The 20,331-nt window shown below is 39.1% G+C and overlaps 1 protein-coding gene across 3 annotated transcripts in view; it reads right to left on the reverse strand.

The window, feature by feature from the left end:
• The window catches only part of pbx1b (pre-B-cell leukemia homeobox 1b), a 58,342-nt gene extending 56,432 nt beyond the window's left edge, over nt 1-1,910 (reverse strand). For all 3 annotated transcript variants that reach the window (XM_056749893.1, XM_056749892.1, XM_056749891.1), the window contains exons 1-2: nt 1,463-1,910; nt 157-230 (exon numbers count right to left, since the gene is read on the reverse strand). In XM_056749893.1, the coding sequence (XP_056605871.1) occupies nt 157-230; nt 1,463-1,641 (253 nt within the window). In that variant the 5' untranslated portion in view covers nt 1,642-1,910. The remainder of the gene's footprint in view (nt 1-156; nt 231-1,462) is intronic.
• Between the last annotated feature and the right edge of the window lie 18,421 nt (nt 1,911-20,331).

Raw genomic sequence — 20,331 nt, forward strand, 5'->3', positions numbered from 1 at the left:
ATGACGTGTGCAATACAAGGTTCTCAGAGCAGACACTGAAATACAGAGACAAGGTCAAAATATCCAAGTCGTGCTCAACAAATATATCATCCTATCATTAATGCTAAATGGGCTGTGCGATCATGATGTATATTTTGTAAGGATAACACCACTTACCGGTTTTCTCTTTGATTTCACACAGGACGTTAAATAGAGCTGGCTTCATTCGATGGCAGTTGAGAGCATGTTTCCTGAAACACATCGAAAGGCAGCGGTGAGCGTTTACAAGGATGAATTTTTCTCTTATTGCCTGACCTTAAAATAGCCATGGTGACATAAATTGCATTTTATAGAAAGCTTGAGTCGGTAGTTTAATAGTTTATATTCTGATTAATTTGTATTTTAATGTGACATAATAGTAAAATATTAACAAAAGGTCATTATTATTAATAATAATTAAGGCTGCAATTATAATTGTGTATTTGTATTTCTTTGTAACAACCCAAAAGTACTTTTCACTATTTTTCACATTATCTACAGAAACAAAAAACATAATTTTCTTTCATATCCACATAAAAAAACCTCTTCAAGGCTGAGTAATGAATAATGAATTCTAGAAATAAAAATGTCTGCATCTTAACATTTTTTACATTTTGAAATTTTATTCTATAATACCACAAAATATCGTAAAATGGGTAAAATGCGTTTGTTCTCTATATTTTTTAAAACCTCTGAAGAACATATGTGTCCCAGTTAAAAGGACATCATACATGCAAGATGCCTGTCTGTCACATTCTATCGTGGCATCTGTTCATTTCTATTGACAAAAAATGAGCACCACATGTCAGAAAAATCCACTGATGTCTGTCACCACACACTGCATGTGTTTGGACACACTGACAACAGCTATTGTGTTATCAGTCCATACCTGCTTTAGTCAATAACATCACATCTGCAAATGCACCAGGATGCAAAGTCTTAAAAAAGATACCAAACATTTAAACTATTCCCTTGCATGCAATTGACATGGTCAATTTAGCACAAAACACTACAGATACAGCAGTAAAAACTGTGGTACGTCAGTGTAAGCCAGCTGTCAAGAAAGTAAACACACAAAATGACAAATTGACACAAAAACACACATTCCTTTCTTATAGCACAATATCTGTATTGTATAACAGTTCTTGCAGAGAAGTCTACATTTAATTTGCTTTCATTATTTTGAAATGTAAAGTCATTGTAAAGTTAAGGAAATTGTTTATTTACATAAATACAATATATTCACAATTTATTTTTTTAAATTATATTATAGTTATGTAATGTAATGCTCTTAATAAATGTGCCACTGTTTTATTGTTTATCATTTTATTTGAACTATATCATATTATTACTAATTGTCGCCTATTTTAGTGTATATTATTTTGCACTGTAATTTTACTTCTTGAGCACCAGATCCACTGACATGACTGTGGTGACATCTCACCTGGCCTGCGCCTCGTCCAGACTCTGGTCCGTGATGGTCATAATCTGCTGTAAGATGTCTCCGATGTCCTGCTTTCTCCCGTCGCCGTCGCTGTTCTCCGGTATGTGCTGAGACAAGCCCGGGTGTCCGGTCATCCCCACGGGCGCGTGAGCGTGCATCAGGCGCGGCTGCTCGTCCATGTCGGCCCCGCTCCGGTCCTCCGTGCGCTCTCCTCTACAGCTGCGGCGGTGCTTCGGTGCTCGGTATCGTGCAGACCTGTCCCGTTTCTCTCTGACCCCGGTGCTCTACTCCAGCTGAAACGTGAGCTCACTTGTAAGTGTCAAGTGGACTTTAAACGCTTAACTGACTCGTGCGCGAGCTGTCGGTGCCGTGTTGTGCGTAATTATTCGCTTCCCGCGTAAACCCAGCGCTTGATACACGCGCGCATTATTTCAATGTTTCATCCTGCTGCTTTTGTTACATTGTAACACTACAGCTCAGACTGTGATGCTTAGGCTCCGCCCTCGCCGTCTGATTGGATTCGTAGATGGGATATCTCCGCCCACCGAAGGCTCTCGGTGCATGTCAATCATTGCGCATGAGAGAGATGAGACGCGGGAACGCGCTTTTATGCCCTCCTGTCAGACAGCTATTCATTTTTGTCCACCACTATTGTACACTTGGGTCACTTTGTTGATAACTCACAAACACGTAAGCGTTTTTGGAGTAGACTATTGTTGGCCTATTACTATTTAAGTGTGACAGGTGGTAGGTAAAACAATATTTGTCAAATTTTCGTCTGTATTCATTTGTATTATTTGAAAATATCTGCATATCGCAGAATAACTTTCATTATACATATAATTGTACATGTACATGTTATTGTGTGGTACGAATATTATTAATTAATATAAAATGTTAATGTGTAATATAAATAGAAATGTTTATCTTATTTAAAATAATATAAGCCACATTATGTAAATATGTATTTATTTAGAGATTCCATTCCATTCCATTCCATTTTCTACCGCTTATCCGAACTACCTCGGGTCACGGGGAGCCTGCGCCTATCTCAGGAGTCATCGGGCATCAAGGCAGGATACACCCTGGATGGAGTGCCAACCCATCGCAGGGCACACACACTCATTCACTCACGCACTCACACCCTACGGACATATTTAGAGATTTTCCATGTTTATTTATTTTTTATTTAAAATGGACATTGGTGTTGTCATCATAGTTTTTTACGGTGTGGACTTTACGGTGTCACTGTAGTAACCTTAGTTTAACCATTTGTAGTTAAACTGTGTTTATACAAATGGTCAAAATCCTTGTAAAAAAGATTACTAAACTTTTAATAAAAGGTAAGATGATTCATTTCTGTAAGGGTGATGGCAGACAGGTAAATCTGTGGTTGCACCACACACACACACAAAATAAATAAATAATTGTGTCTCACATTGCGGGTCTGTCTCAGTCCCCCCTGTGACCAGTGGCAGACCTTCATTTTCTTCCCATGTCTCCGTCTCATTTTCCAGCCCGCTGCCAAGAAATAGATTTATCTCACGTAGGTGCAAAACCCCCGATCAAAACAATTGACCTTGGGTTTCATTCATTTCAGATGTCGCCCTGTTAATGTGATTAATTCAGAATTAACCACCAAATGATTCCATCCTTCATTCAATACAGGAAACCATAGCGAGTCATACCAAATTAAACTGATTTGGAATTCAATTTCCATAGTGGGTTGAAACAGTAAAATCTTAAAATGGCACACTTTTTTTATCGAAACGTCTTGTTTGATCATGTTGCGTTGGCCTCTTTTGTGCTCTGTGCAGTGTTGTGTTTTTTCCAGGTATGTTGGAACAACACGCATGACTGTGTTCGGCTGGGCTTTCTAATGTAAGCCGGTGACCCATGGTGCGCAGCCAAGCAGCAGGGCCCTAGTGTGTGTGACCAGGCTGAAAAGTGCCTTCCAGGTCCGGCGCATCCACTCTACTGCTCCTGCCACGGGGAGAGGGGGAAAACACAAACACACACACACAATCCAGTGTGTATGATTGAGAGATGCCTCTTTAACTCAACCGAGAGCAAGTCCAAGAGCAGAAATAAATGGAAGACACTCTGGGCTGATTTCCCTGTTCTAAATTGAGCAGTGAGCCTCTGGCTAATAGACGGATTTCTTGGAATGTATTCGAAATGACTTTGCAGACAATCCCCGGGTTCTTCTGGAAACCGCTGTTGTGTTCGCTGTTTATCCTTCGTTTGGCTTTTTAAAAGGACAGTTCTGTACCTGGAACCCATAGACAGCAGTGTGCACTGTGGTGGCGTCTCTGTAATGTGCATCTTACCATCTGCCGAACAGCAGTCCCTGAGAGATCTTTTACCTAGCAGAGGAGACTGTCACACCGTCCAAACATCTGTCTTGTCCAGCACACAGCAAACATTTTCACTCATCAGCGGATCCTAACAAGCCTATAGTCTACAACAACAAAAAAAGTTGTGTTTGAAATTCAATCTTTGAAATCTATGCTGAAAACTTTCACAATCACCTTCATATTTGTTATAGCTATTTTTATATTTAAGCCACTTCACATGTCCAGTATGTGAATTTTAGGGGCATCTAGTGGTGAGGTTGCAAATTGCAACCAACGGCTCTGTCCGCTAGCCTGGTAATACCAAACTCCGCTACTTCGCTTTGCTTCTCAGACAGAGTCTGGAAAAGCATGATTGACAAGCATTTACTTTCTCGCGGGGGGGGCGCTTGTCTGAAGTTAAAAATCACAAGCCAATCCGTATGCCAATCACATAACATTTGGTTATGACATATGTCATGCGCCTGCTCAGCCGCCTTGAACTTCCGCTGTAAACACAGGTATGCGGCGAAAACAAACCATCAAGCGATATACCGGATGGCTGTGAATGACTTTTGCAGATTATGTGAAGTAAATCTACGCATCCGCGGTACAATTAGTGCATCTAAACTAATATAGACAGTAGAGACAAACAAGAAAATATTTGCAGCCAACAGTCAAAGTTAGCATTAGTTCTGTTGAACACAGCTCTTTGTTCATTTCGAGTCTGTCGGAAATGCTGTAAATTAATTGCAATATTACAGAATGACATGGCAATATTCAAGGACTGGAAAAGAGAGGACACACTGAGCTGTCAAAAGGGTGCCAGTTCGAGCTTGACAGATAAAAGAGACTGAGATACACCCTCTAAAACTCCAAGGACCATAAAAGCTAAGGAAATCACCTCCATTCAAAATGTGAACCAAGCACTCTTCTTGTTCGGGCCTCAGTTGGCAAATGCTGGGAACATTTAACCTCAACAGAGCATATAGCATCCCGTGTCTCCCGTGGGGTCCCAAGGATTTGGGGGGGAGAATGTCCCTGACCTTAAAACCAAACCTGACCACATCCCGGATAGCCCGTCCGCGTTTCCGTGTGAGGCCCCCGCTCAATGTTGGACTAAGTGGAAGTCCTGGAGCGCAAGGACCACCTGGTCACTCTAGCGTTCATGTCCCTGGCTTTGGACATCCAGAAGTCTGGTGCATGCAGAACTGGTGAGGATGACAGCGCCTGCTTCAGGGTCTGGAATGAACTTTCTTCTTCTGTGGTCCACTGAACTTTCTCTGGCTGCCCCTTTTTGGTCAGGTCGGTTAGGGGACTGGCTAAAGTGGAGAAAGCAGGGATGAAGCATCGGTAGTAGCCAGCTAAACCAAGGAAGGCACATACCGGGGTCTTCGTCGTGGGTCTTGATGCCTTCGGACGGCCTCTACCTTCTTGGGCTGGGGTTGAATCATGCCGCGTCCAACTCGAAACCCCAGATACTGCGCCTCGGCTAAACCCAGGTGACACTTCCTTGGGTTCGCGGTCAGCCCCGCCCGTCTAAGGTCCAGCAAGACCTTCCGGATACCGGGTGGCGTAGTCTACTATCATCAGGATATGTTCATGGCCCCGGGCAGATTTCGGCAGTGGCCCTACCAAGTCCAGACCAATCCGCGAGAAGGGTACCTCTATGATGGGTAAAGGGATTAGAGGACTGGGGGGGCCGGTGCGGAGACGTCTTTTGACAAGTCGGGCAACCCTGGCAAAACCTCTTGACCTCTGTTTCCAGTCCAGGCCAGAGGAAGCAGTTGTGAATGCGTTGGGTGGTGTTGGTAGCGCCCAAGTGTCCAGCCATCGGATGTACATGGGCTAACTCCATGATGATGCCAGTCTTGCTCTTTGGTACCACCAATAGAGTTTTCTCCTCCACCCGCCTCTGGGCGACACAGTACAACAGACCCTTGTTGATTATAAAATATGGCATCGGATGGGGAGCCGGGACCCGTATTTCCTCATCTACCACTCGTACCTGGTTCCAGCAGTGTCGGAGCCGGTCATTCTCCCTTTGCTCACTCCCAAATGACCCTCCTTCCGTTATACCCTTGAAGAGATCAACAAAAGGATTAGAGGGCAGAGGATCCGACTCACCTCCCAGGTTATTTCCGGACGCCAACAGTACGGGCTTCGGTCTCGACTTGCGCCACCATCGGGGAAAACTAAGTTTCCTGGGGCCGGGCTGTACCACCGTCGTGAGGAGCTGGTCAAATCCTGCCCAATCTCTGCCGAGTAGAACCGGGACCGGTAAATCCTCAATGACTCCCACCTCTATCAGCCATGATCCAGGTTTGGCCACGATCTCGCGATTCATCTTTTCCGAGACCTGTGCCTGTCCAGCTGAGATCTCGGTAAGCCGCCGGATCATTTCTTCCATCCTCGCCAGTCACTGGGGTCCGTGAAGAAAATGGCGGCGGAAGAGAGAAACGAGAGAGAGCGGTTTCCTGAGGACGAAATATCAGACACTGTTAGTAACTGTGCTGTGCTATGCCCGCATTCTCCACCAACTGTGGCGAGCAGAAAGCACAACACACACAGTACTGCAAGTTTACAAGCCCCAAGGGAGATTTATTGTATGTGACAATCGTGCAAAAGGTGAAGCTGGCAAAACAAGCGGGGAATTAGCTCCTCCAATCTCCGTCCGTGGGGTGCTCCTCGAAAGTCCCGTGTGAATAGTGTTCCGTGTGAAAAGGTGTCTGCTACTCGTCAGCCACTGGATTCTGTGGGAATAAAGAAACACAGTAAGCATTCAAGAGGCTCTCACGAGAACAAGTCCTTCTGCTTCCTCTTTCTCCTCTGCTTATAAAGCGTGCCCTTGTTGCGGTCCAGGTGCTGACGACGTGCAGGTGATGCGGCTTGATTAGGAGGTTTCCATGGCGACGTTGATTGGCCATTGGCCTGCTCGCCACAATAACTAAATGTAAATGTAACTAAAACCAAATACAAGCTTACACATGGAGTCACATAAAGCAGATTATAACCACATAATTAAAGGTTTGTTCTGAAAAACAAGATAAACAACAATTTAACTGGACAAGAATTCAAAGTTATGAAAGATAAAACAAATAAAAGAAGAAACCAGTGATTACACTGATATAAGACACTTGGGTGTGCGACAAACGGTTTAGGGGTTGCGCAAGCAAACGCGTGCGGCATCGCTGTAGCGCCACCTATGGGTCGATTTGGCTGGTTCCGTGTATCTGAGTAGCGACAAGGACTACTACCATCTGACCTAGTTTCAACTTTGTCGGCCTTACGGTTTGGGCTGCACGATCATTTCTAGGGAAGAATAATAATAAGAATAATAATAATAAAACCAACAAATACAATAGGTTTCTAGCCCTTCGGGCTCGAACCCTAAAAAACACAACTTAGCAAAAGCAACTTATACTTGGTAAATGACTTTCAGATCTAAAACATGAACAGAACTGATGTGCTCTCATCCCCAAAAAACATTGACAAAGGTTCAACAGTCTACCTGCCAGAACACAAAAAAATGCACCTCACTTGCAACAAAATTAAACATAGTTTGCGACGACCACAATCGCTTGATCAATTATTGACACACGAAATAAAAATTCACTTACAATTCTTTGTTCATTTACATAATAATTGTTTATTCTTTTTATCCCTACGTAATATTCATTTTGTATATTGTTTATTAAAGTACTACGTTTTAATGTTAGAATTACGGACATCTTTGTTCAGTGTTTTGCTTTGCTCAGTTGCCATTTAATGTCAAATTTAAAATATTTAAGCGAAAGTCCTGTTGAATTTGGTTTCTTATGCATACAGTATATACTGGTTATGGAAGCCAAACTAATCTGATCATTTTCTTCAGTGTGTATGATGAGACAGAACAGTATTGCCAACCCAATGCAATTCTATGTAATATATTCATGGCTATTTAAAGTAACTGTGGCCGTTTCAGACAGCACTGTCAAATGTAACACCGCAGTGGGGGAAGAAACTACATTCCTCGTCTCACTTCCATACGGAAACTACGAGATTATCTCTTTATGTGTTTTAGATTTATAGATGGAATCATGTTGTAATAGGATTATGTGACTATGGTGATGTTAGTGGCATAAAAATGACACACTTCACCAAAAACAAAGTTTTCATTGATGGATCTCAGTCTGTTCTTCAATTCTGTTACTTCAATTAACACCTGAAAGCATTGTTAAATATATCCCAAATTTGTTATATTAACCAACGTGCGAGGGGTAGAGAGGGATGGGATTTTTTAAAACATTTCGCAAGATTATAGAAAAAAGGAAAGCTCTGATGCTTTTCGTACAGGCCTGATTATGTAATTAAAATAGATCATGTACCAATAAAATATCATGTTATTTTTTAATACTTTAACAAAAGAAGAACAAAAAAGCATGACTTTTTACCAACAACAACAGACCTCTACACTTGACACACGTCACAGTCACACTGTCTATCACATAAACACACACTTACAATCGGAGTGTTGGGCTTGTGCGTTTGTTTGCCTGCACATTATTGTGGTGGGTGGGTGGCTTGAGTGAATGCGGGCTGACAGGGACGCAGCGGTGCAGTGGATCGGTTGGTGTGGCACACTCTTGTCTACGCCGTAGGTCATTTCTCATGACTAGAAGAATCCGTAGATGAAGCTTCATTCAGACTGCAGGAGCTTCTGGGCTCTTTGGTTGTGTGTGAAGTGCAACAGGAATGGAGTTTTTCTGAAATGTGAGAAAGTATTTTAACATCAAGAATCTTATATACGTATCGACAAAAAACGATAAAATTCGGGCATTATTTACATGCCCTATTGTCATTTCAAACCTGTATGGCTTTCTTTCTTCTGCAGAACACAAAAGTAGATATTTTGAAGAATATTGGTAACAGAAAACAGTTGGTCCCCATTGACTTGCATTGGTTTTGTGTCCATGTCCATACAATAGAAGTCAATGGGGACCAACGGTTTTTGATTAATAATATTCTTCGTTTTGCAGAAGAAGGAAAGTCACAGAAGAGGATGAGTAAATGATGACGGACAGAATCTTCATTTGTAGGTGAACTATTCCTTTAGCATTAGGTTTATTTGAAAATACCTGCGAATAAGAGTGTAGTCTATATTCTATATATTTTTTGTCATATTTAAAAGAATGATCGGTCCGAAAATGAAAACTTTGAAATAATTTGCTCATCCTCATGTCGTTTCAAATCTTTCATTAGCAGAACACATATACAAAAAAAAATGGTATGCGTATACCTACCAATAAGAGTGTAGTATTATAGACTGTATATTCTCAATTTTTCGTCATATCTAAAAGAATGATTGGTCCAAAATTGAAAAAAGGACATAGTTTACTCATCCTCATGTCGTTTCAAACCTTTCTTGTGCAGAACACATCCAAGTATTTTGTAGAATGTTAGTCTCCAAACAACATTGGCACCAATTGACTTCAATTGAATGGACTTAAAACCATTGAGACATTTCTCAAAATATCTTCTCTTGTGGTCCAAAGGAGAGACATACATATTTTGAACGATAAGATGGCAAGTTAATTATGAAATAACTTTTAGCTTTGGTGAACTATGCCTTTAAATCCATTCTAACGACTTTCAACAATTTTGTCAATCTATTTTGCGAAAATAATACAACAGATATTGGATTGGTCGGAATTAGATTAGTCGACAATGTGGCCCCATCAGTCACATAAGAATTTACACATCCAACACTTTCTAAGGTGAAGAAAAATCCCTCTTATCCCCTGCATGTGCTGTAGGTATAAGGGTCACAGATTCGTGGTATACATGTGAGCTTGGGTTCCAGGACATGAATGCACCTCAGAGACGCTCAGAGCAACATGGCAGTGGAGGAGAACAAAGACGAGCTGTGTTACAGCAGACATACTAATCACTCGCCTACAGTCAGATCAATGCAGCCTCAGAGCGCGAGTGAGAGAGGGAGAGAGAGAGAGAGAGAGGAACCGATAAATTACACAGTGTTGGGCTCAGGCGTCTTCAGCTCTTTCAGGAGGTTCTGGTTCGTCTGGTCCGGGTGTTGTTGTTGTTATCACAGCCTCTATGAGCTGCCTGTCTCATCACATCACATCAATCATTCGCTTGTTTATTTGAAAGCCTCATTATGTAAGTTTGGCATCTGTACTCCTGTTCTCCCCTTCTGTCCTTCTGCACTAATATCTCCTCCTGTTCTCCTCCCTTCCTCTCCGCCTGATCTCTTACTCTCATCTCCTCCTGTCTCTCTCCCTTTCCTCTCCTTGTCTCCTCCTGATTTCAGACTCGCTTCTCCTGCAGTTCTATTTTTACTTTCTTTTTCACTTTTTTCACGTGTCCTCCTGGCCTGAAGCATAAAGACACAAGATAGAATATTCCACCAAAACGACCTTCATAATTTATAAATAGTACTTAGGTTTCTTGAAAAAAACATGTTATTTATTTTCAAACCTTTTTTGTTATTGCAGCCCTGCATTTACACTTATATATGTAAATAACATTGATGATTTGTTATGATTGGTTAATCATCTATCTCATAGGTTTTTGTATGATTCACATTGTACAAATTCATCCGATCCGTGATAATTTTTGGAAAATTAAACTGTATTGCAGTTTAGATTTCAAAATGTTTTAGGTGGACGGGATAAACATCCGAAGCATCAAACTCTTTGCTTTCCTCACAATGACCGTTTAACCAACATGTTGTGTCTTTTTTTTAAACTCATCAGACCCTTTCCAACCCGTAAAACCGAGTCATAAAACGTGCCTGACCTGCCTTTGACCTTTGATCCTGCAACCACTTCACAATCCGATGAACTCCAAACTGATGTTCTCCAGGACACTGCCCCAGATACAAATGAAAAGTCCCGGAGTAGAAAACTGTCCACTGAGACACATAAGTACTTCAGAGAATTCAATCACACGCTCCTTACATGCACTTAAACGTGTACAGAGAGCTTTTATGTTCACGGCTCACGGACAGAGTGAGATAAATGAAGTTTCATTCTGTAGACTGTAACTTCTGCTCTGTTTATGTCCACAATTCAGTTATGGTTCGAGTGTAATGGGAAATTGTAAACCATCCACGAGAAACACTTCCAGACACTTTAACATGAAATTTAATTTGTCTTACAGGAGGATAAACTCACAAACTGGGAATAGAAGCAGAAACTAAGTGAACAAATTTCGTAAAAAGACTGTGCTGCAATGTTAACGCAACGTTTATGTGTAACGTTAATGTGACGGTTTATTTTACGTTGTTATAGCTTTTTTGTTGTCATGTTGTTGACAGAACATTTAAAATGGCATAACTCCAATGCCAAATTTGCAGTATATTTTTGTAATTAGTTATTTTATTGTATTTCAGATATGTGCAAAATCTGTAAAAAAAAAAACTTTTTTACATTTTACGTGGAAAATTTCTGATAAAAATGTACAGTACATTTTTTGTGAAATTAAAGTTACTTTTACAGGGAAGTGAAAGCATTTGTCTCATATTGTTAATAGGGAGATTGCTTATTTTTGTATGCAAAACCTGGAAGCGAGTTAGGATTTTAGGACTTCTGGTTCCACTACAGAGTCGCTGGGTTTTTTAAATGTTTTTTTGGTAAATCGCCCGAAATAATGTTTGTGGTAAACAAAACCTCTACATATTTTCTAGTTTTATTCTATGACATAAAAACCCACCAATTATAACTAATCCTTATTGTGTCTTAAAAACGGATGTTGCAAACAAGTTGCTAAAAGCGACTACTTTCTTTGGCGGGGACGTCAGACGTCATCGAGCATGTAAAGCTCACAAATAATGCAACATTGGCACAAATCTCTTAAAATGTAGATGTGGATTCATTCACAAAGTAGTTACTTACAAGTGGAATTTTTTTAATAAAGTTTGAAAGAGTTGTCGGAGGCTTGGTGGTGGTTACGTTGATATCGAGCGACCTTAAGTGTAGTCTGTTTAAAACATCATGTTAGCTTTTTACTTCTGCCGATTTTATTTCGGTTTTAAAAGAAACAAATGTTGTGTTGATTTGTAAAGATTATCTTGATAATTTGTAAAGATTTTCTTGATAGAAAAAACATGTAAACATCATAAACCTTTGTTAATCACAGAATTTTTTTGCGATCTTCCAAAAATCTATGGGAAAAATGCACAGGCTTTCGGTTGAGGGAACAAGCGTGGCACTTACTTCCGGGTTAGCCTACAAAAATACGTCATCTCTGATCCTCTCCATAACAATCCCTTATTTAAATATGGTTTAGATCTTACAATTTAAATAACAACTGTATCGAATTTCATAAACATGCCTTTTACATTTCATGAGAACACTTCGTGCCCCATACATTACTACTGTAGTAATACTGTACTGTAAGTCGAACATAAAATACACCTTGAATGAACTGTAAGTACAGTAACGTTGGATAAAAGTGTAAAGGGATGAAATTGTATTGTTTTAATCTATATTGGACATGATCCGCTTTGAGACGAGCCTATACAATAAAGCACAGATCCATTAGATGGTGATGTTACTGTGCCGAGTCTGAACAGGCCGATGTTCAAGGATAACCTTTCCAAGACACTTGATTGTGGAGAAAAGGTTAAGCAGCACATTAACATGCATTAAAATATAAAATTATGACTCCATTTACTGTATGAGAGAAAAACAACAACATAAAAAAGGCTTTTAAATTTAAGAAGGTGGTTTATAGAGTGAGGACGGACGGGACCAGCATGTGAAAGATGATGATTTCCTCGAATTAAGGTTTAATGAAGTATTGCGGGTCAGCGCTGTAATTACACTAAAACTCTATAGGAGCAAAAGACAAGAGAGAATAGAGAGAGAAAAACGGGATCCTCCATTGCTGGTATTGCCAAACCATATCATTACTATGGTACCATATGGAGTATTATTTGTTTTCACATTACAAAATGACCTTAAGTCCATCTTTGCTCCTATAAAGTGGAAGCTACAAAGTAAACATATTGAGTAAATGTTTTCAATAAAACATAATTTTTTACAGTCAAAGAGTTAAAGGGGTGATTTGCTGGAAATACGTGTTTTTCTTTGTCTATTGTGTGTTATAAGTTGCTCATGCATGTATTAGACACGTAAAATTGCAAAAATGTTTAAAAAATTAAAAAAAGTAAATGCTCACCCAGACCTGCCTGAAACGCCTCGTGTAACCACACCCCGGTAATCTAAGTCAGTATGTAACATGACTTGATGAAGACCACCCAAATCTAAACGCAAGTAAGGTAAATCTCAATGTACCGTCGCTGGGCAGCCTGATGTTCCGAATATGGTAAGATGCGTTACATTTCCGTGCAGTATTCGACCAATCACTACGCACTATTGAACTGGCCAATCATAGGACACCTCGCTTTTCAGAGTGATGAGCTTTTATAAATTATCAGCGCGTTTCAGAGAGGCCGAGCAAAGAGGATATACAAACATGCACGTTGTGTGGAGGATACAGCGTTGTTTAACCTTAAATCGTGTATACATGTTGTATTACATCTAAAGCAAACAATAATCTTTGGTTAACCGTGTAAAATGACCCCTTTAAGATAAACCATATAATCTCTCATATGGAAACCAGAAAATGACTGGCTCTATTTGTCTTTGAATTACATGCACACCGTTGTGTTTGAGAAAATAAACAATTAGCCCGTCGGAATGGCTCGGTTTAGCACTGGGTCCCTACACATCTCATCCATTTAGATAATGGAAGAATCCCATCCCTGATCTCACATACAAGCAATCCCATCATGCAACAGCACTTCACTCATCCCTGATTGACAGCTTTCTCTTTCCAACAATCCAGTGTCCACCGACTTCAGTTTAATTTATTGTGATGTTAGTGCCCACCATCAGAGAGAGAGAGAGAGAGAGAGAGAGAGAGAGAGAGAGAGAGAGAGAGAGAGAGAGACCCATCCTCTGAAAGGAGAGAACGAAGAAGGAATTATTGACCAGTAGAGCAGGTAAAAAGAGCTACAGACAAGAAAGAAAAAGTGGGACAATTTAAAAGCAAGAAAAGCACACACACAGACACACACATACATAAACCGAGAGACAAACTGAGGAAACTCATGTCAATCGAGATCTTTATCACAGTGCAGGTGAGGATATAAAAAAGGTCCATAGAGAAAAGCACAACTCATCCAGGCCAGTTTTATGTGTAAAAGTAAAAGAAAAAACAGGACATACTGTATTTAAAATTTTTACATTAAAGGTTTTCTATTATGTATTTTAATTAATTCTGAAAATGTATTTATTTTCAGGTTTGAATTTTATTATCATTATATTCTAAAAACAGAAAATTTTGGGCTCAACTATAAATATTGTGAAGTGTTAAAGTCCAATTATTTTTTATTATTTAATTATTTAATTATGTGAGCTGTTGACAACATTCCTTAAAAATGCTTTATTTTGCAAAAACGCCACAAAATAACAAAAATGTATGTTTTCAGATCTTATACTGGAAGTTCATGTTAATTTTTAAACAACACAATGCTAATGTTTTTTTCATGTATTTTAGATCAAAAATAAATATATGACTAAACAGGCCTGATTTTCAATCCAAATTTTCATGCGTCTTTGCATTCTCAGTCACATTGCTGGTTACTTTATATCACTTTAGACTGTTGGTATTAAAAAGACACTTAACTAAAATGCTGATTAAATGCAAACCTGTAGTTTTCCGTTGACAAGTTTGCTAATCGACTTACGCAGAAAACTTCAAAATGGTCAAATACATTTTCTGGCCTGTCTAGTAGTCACACGTGATGGAAAAGTTAAAGTTAGCCCAAAGAACGTAACTTCTGTGCTAGTGTTTGTTTTTGGCCACCCAATTTACAGCAGTGAAGACAGCGGGTGAGCGAGTCCCAGTGGGCGGCTGTGTTCGTTTGTATCTGGACGGGCTTTGGTGAGATAAGCCCCCTGTAGCTCCAGGGGTCTGTCACTGTTGAGAGTGGCAGATTTGTGTGGGAGATCTCTACCCCACAGTCACTCACTCACTGGCACAGCTTTTATTAAAACTACCTTCTCACACACACACACACACACACACACAAATTCAGGTGTCTAAAGCCAAGCGCCTGGTGCTGGCGTGTTTTCAGGCCTAATTTGCATTAATAAAGAGGCTGTTCCTTGTCGGAATGTGTTTTATTCCGCTCAAAAAATCCCTGGGTGATCCCTGACGGAGAGGCGCCCGGGAGAATCTGACTGTCAAATACGACAAGACAAATGTATGGCGATGTCAGCACGCCGCGGCTCACAGATGACAGATTGAGAAGCGCTGTCCCTCTGCCGACAGGCACGCTTCATTTTCAAATTAATAAATCTGAATAAAATATTTTAGCCTTCATTATGAGAGATTCCTGGCTGACAGCTCGGCATGCTGGGAGTGTGCGTTTGGAATGGGAGGGGCTGCCGAGAACAGCTTGCATCAAATCCACCTGGGCCTGTGCTTCATGTTTGTGATGTGGCAACATGCGGTTCAGTCTCTGCTGTGTGTGTGTGTGTGTTTCATTAATGGGGATCGTTTATGTATTTTTGTGCGTCTGTAAAACCGCCTTCTAAAGATAACAGGGCTGCACGCTCTCTGATCCCCTCGGCCATGGTCAGAAAAATACATAAACATACAAATATACAGTAGCTCTGCCCCAGTGGAGACTGGGTAATATTTGCATGTCTCACACCTGTGTGGGCATTAGAGGATTGAACAATCCCAACAGAAGCATGTTTGCTTTTAGAACAATGCTTTGGGACATTTGAGAAAGTTGACATGGTATTTATGGGCTACAAAGTGACATAAGTAAAATAATAAACAAAGAATAAAACATCCAACAAGTTAAAATGCAAGTATGATATCATAATAATATTTTTTCCATAATAATAACACAAAGTTTTGTAATATGTACTGTGAGTTATTTTAGAGTAAAGCAAGTAAAATAATGTTGGTTCCTTGGAGTACAATGCAAAACTGTAAATACATTGTATATGTATACGATATACCTACATTAAATTACCTATATTTTATGAATATAGAGAGTGGGTAAAATATGAAAGAATTTTCTATTTTGGTGAGCTATCCCTCTACTTTAAAAATAATCCCATAATAAAATGGTAATTATCTGGTAGGAAAAATAAATTAACAACATATTTTTTTCACGTAATATATTTTTTTTTCTTTAAAATTTGTCTTTCTGCAATTTGATTTTTTACTGTATTTCAAAAATATGTGAACATTCTGTAAAAAGCAGTATACAGGACATGTGAAAAATCTGTAAAAGTTACAGTAAATTTCTGTAAAATATATATATTTTTCTATAATAATAACATAAAATGTTGTATTATGTACTGTAGGTAACATTTTAGAGTAAAGCAATAAAAAAAAAATGCTGGTACCTTGAAGTACAATGCAAAACTGTAAATACATTGTACATGCATAAAATATACCTTTATTGAATTACCTTTATTATATGAATATAGCGAGTGAATAAATTATGAAAGAATTTTCTAGTTTGGTGAGCTATCCCTCTACTGTAAAAATAATCCCGTAATAAAATGGAATTCATCAGGTAATACATTTCTTTAATAACATAGTTTTTTCACGTACAATTACATTTTTTTTTCAAAATTGGCAATTTGACTTTTTTTACCGTGTTTCAAAAATACGTAAACATTCTGTAAAAAAACAATATATATTACATGTAAAAAATCTGTAAAAAATTACAGTAAATCTCTGTAAAATATAAATATTTTTTACAGTGTTTAACATTAAAGGGTCGTGGCTGCTGGATTTGATGTATATGTGAAATAAAAATGCGCTCATCTCCCACTAAAAACCAAGATTGAAGGCCACGGCACTGCAGAACTGCCGAATTTATCCACAGAGAGCAGTAATGCGTTTGGGGGAAGGGATGGTTGTGGTCAGTCTCAAGGCTCTAAGGCAGCAAAAAATGAAAATTCAAAAGCAAAACTAATATGCCTTTTCAACACACTCTGTGTGTGCGTAACAAGAAATTACAGCTTGAGGCTTCATGTCATTTTAATATGTAATGCATTAGGAACACTGAATGAGATATTGCGTTCATTTTTTTCAAGCGAGTCCCGCACTCTCAAGGTGATCAGGTAAATGGCCGTATTTATCCAACACCTTCCAGAGGAGAATTCATTTAGATCTCTTTGATATATTAAAACACAAAGAGCGGCTGATGGGAGCTGCTCATTTTTCAGGAGAATCCATTTTATATTTAAGTGAGAGGAAGGCGTGTACAGTACATATGCCATTAGCACAGAAGACGTCTTCATGAGTTATTACTGAACAAATGACATATAAGAATAAATATCTGCTCTATAATATCCGAAGCATGTAATGAAGACACAGAACAGCTAAATAACTGGGAATGCTTTCGCCGGTACGTTAATTCTACATGACACATGAACAGAAACATTTTAGGTGAGAAGTCTTTGTGCTGTAAGATCCAGACATTAAAAAGATGAATCTGTTTATGCTATTTCTTCGAAGAGCTTCTGACAGGGAACTTGAATGAATCAGTCTGGAACAAACAATATTAACAAACACTTATTAATAATAAATCTCAGATTACCCAAAGCAACACAGAATTATATCCTTATGCTGTTTTGTTAAGGGTTTATTTCACCCCAAATGACAATTTGATCATCATCTTCTCTAAAAAGTGAAAGCATGAGTTTATGTTTGTGCAAGACTCAAAATTATATTTTCATCAGAATGTGAGATTCCTAGAATGGCCTTAAAGATCCATCAGTTCACACCAAGGAGGACCTTCTTATGTCCTTCTGAAACCATGTCTCTGCTTATTTCATGATTTTTATTTAGTGTGCCATTAATCATTATTATTAGTCATCCCTTTATGTTGCCACAACACTTTTAAAAATAAAGTTACCTAAAGGATCTCCACTTTGATGCCAAAGTTACACAAAGAACCATTCAGTAAAAGGTTATTTAACACTGTACAAAACTTTTCTGGCAGCTCAGCACAAGAAATATATAGCAAAAATTTAACGTTTTCCTCTAAAATTACATGTTTCCCCCCTGTTTTTCTTGTTAATTTGCAGTCTTTGTAATTTGACGCTTTTTGTAAGTATTTCAAAAATACTTACAAATTCTGTTACTAAAAACTAAAAATCTCGTAAACGTACATTTTGTGTATTAAGAAAATACTAAAATAATGTTTTTTTAAGGTACAGAACCATTTCTTTTTTCACCTTTTGTGAAACGGAAAGGCTCTTCAAATGCACAAAGCTTCTTTGTGGAACCATTTAGACAAAAAAATGTTCTTCTATGGCATTGTGAAGCATCTTTATTTTTAAGAGTGTGGGTTGTGCGAATATCTTATATCTGATGACAGCACAGATTTTAATTATTTTTAAAAGTACAGTCTTTCCATTTCCCGAAAATGGCGAATCTGGACAAAGTTTCGAAAGGATAGTGACGAAATGCTGGGTTATGTTCAACCAAGCAACATTAAACATCCCTTTTGCACATTCGCATTTTCGAATAATTAAAGATGGCAAAAGCATCCCAACAGATTTATGCATCATAAGGTCTTAAGAAGTTTTTCACTACCATCAGGAGTTTGAAAAAATAACAAATATCTGACTTTACTCTGAAACCAGATAAGTTTTTATGTCAGGTGTATTTCTCAATTGGAGTGCTGTGAAGTGTCAAAAGGAAGTTAATTAGGCCATGTTGCATAAACACTGTTGTTGTTATTTTTTAATCATGTATTAACTCTATGTCAACGTGTATGTGTGTTTTTGAATGTTCAAGACGAATGTTGACACAACGTGCCATTCTGATGTCTTACGGCAACTCAAGTACCGCTGATAAGACACTATTTCACTGGAGGTCAGGGCCAATAAAATGCCATTTCAGCACAGCGGAGATAAATCACGTCTGACGGCTACACTCCACCACAGTCGACACACACACGCGCGGACTGTAACGTATGATGGCGAAATGCGGTACACACAATCGGAGCTTGTCATTAATGATGAAATTTTGCATCCGAAACAGAGTGGATGGTCATTACGGCTGATAAATGGGTGGAACCAGCAGTGAACTAATCTAGTGAGCAATCAGTTTAACCAATAACACATCCAATATTCCAGCTATAGAATTGAATCCCCAAACATTGTTTGAAGGGCATTAGGGAAATAACAAATGCACTGCAATTTAGTTAAGGATTCTCCAAATGTCAAATCCTGAAAGCAATAACTCCATCAAGCCCATTGCTAATAATGAACATCTCTCACGTCCGCATTGGCATATAAACCGTGTTAAACTCAGTCGAGGTGCTCTGAGTGTGTAAGCCGAGAGTGTGTGAGTTCTGTCCTTTAGAGATTCATGAGGCTTTGAGGTGCAAAGGGTTAAAGGAATCCCAAAATATCAAAGCTGTCATGTTCTTGTGTTCCAACACCATACGTGTATGAAACAACAACATTTTCATGTTTTAATGAACTATTCCTTTAAAAATGAAAAGACACCGTCCTTAAACCCAACCCCTCTCTCTCCCTCTCTTGCACACCATCCTTATTCAACTCCAAACTGACAGTGTTTTTAATCTTTCTTGTGCTTCTCCTCTGGAGATTGGGGTAACAAAAATCAATAGTTTCTGGCAGGTGATCTGGAGGGGGTGAATTACCGGCCGCCGTTCTGCAGCACTGACTGCCGTTGGCCTTGAGCCCGGGCACACCGGAGTGTGGATGGAGGTCAGAGGTCATGACAGGAGCAGCGTGGGTAAAGTGAGGTATTTACTGCAGGCATGACCGCAATGAGAAATAACTCCTTCAGATTCATCTGAACGAGGGTCAACACATAGAATTGTTAAGTTTCATGCTTCTGTTCTTAATTTTAGCACATACGCCCCAAAAATAAAGAACCACCTCATTGTTTATCGCTTACATTGGCCAATATCTTTTAATATTTTTTGGCCAATATCTTTCTTTTAACACAACTAAAAGAGTACTTCATAAGAAATTGAATTGGAACGGTCCATATTGAAATTGACTTAGCATGTATCTAATGATGCATATTTAACAAAAACTGTCAATGGATAACTTTTTTTCGCAACTAATAAATAGATATTTAAGTAACTTATTACTTTGGGGGACCTAAGCATATTTAAGCTTATTTATACTCTCACTTTGCTTAAGTCTGAATGCTGTCTCTGCAGCTCACTAGAATTTGAAGCAGAGCTACACTGTGTAATTCTCTCTCTCTCAATCTCTCTCTCTCACACACACGGCAGGTGATGTATAGTACCTTGATCAGTGTGTGTGTGTTTGTCAGTCGCACTACAAATCCTACAAGAGAACACAGTGACAGTTTGGTGTGTGATTACTGCTTAATCACAGCAATGACGCGTGTTTCAATCCTTCCTGCTCACCAAACCAACAAAACCAGTAAATCCACCACATCACACACAATTTATGCTGCAATTCCATTAAACATACACTC

Source organism: Triplophysa dalaica, chromosome 6, assembly GCF_015846415.1.
Source record: "Triplophysa dalaica isolate WHDGS20190420 chromosome 6, ASM1584641v1, whole genome shotgun sequence".
Classification (NCBI taxonomy): Eukaryota; Metazoa; Chordata; class Actinopteri; order Cypriniformes; family Nemacheilidae; genus Triplophysa; species Triplophysa dalaica.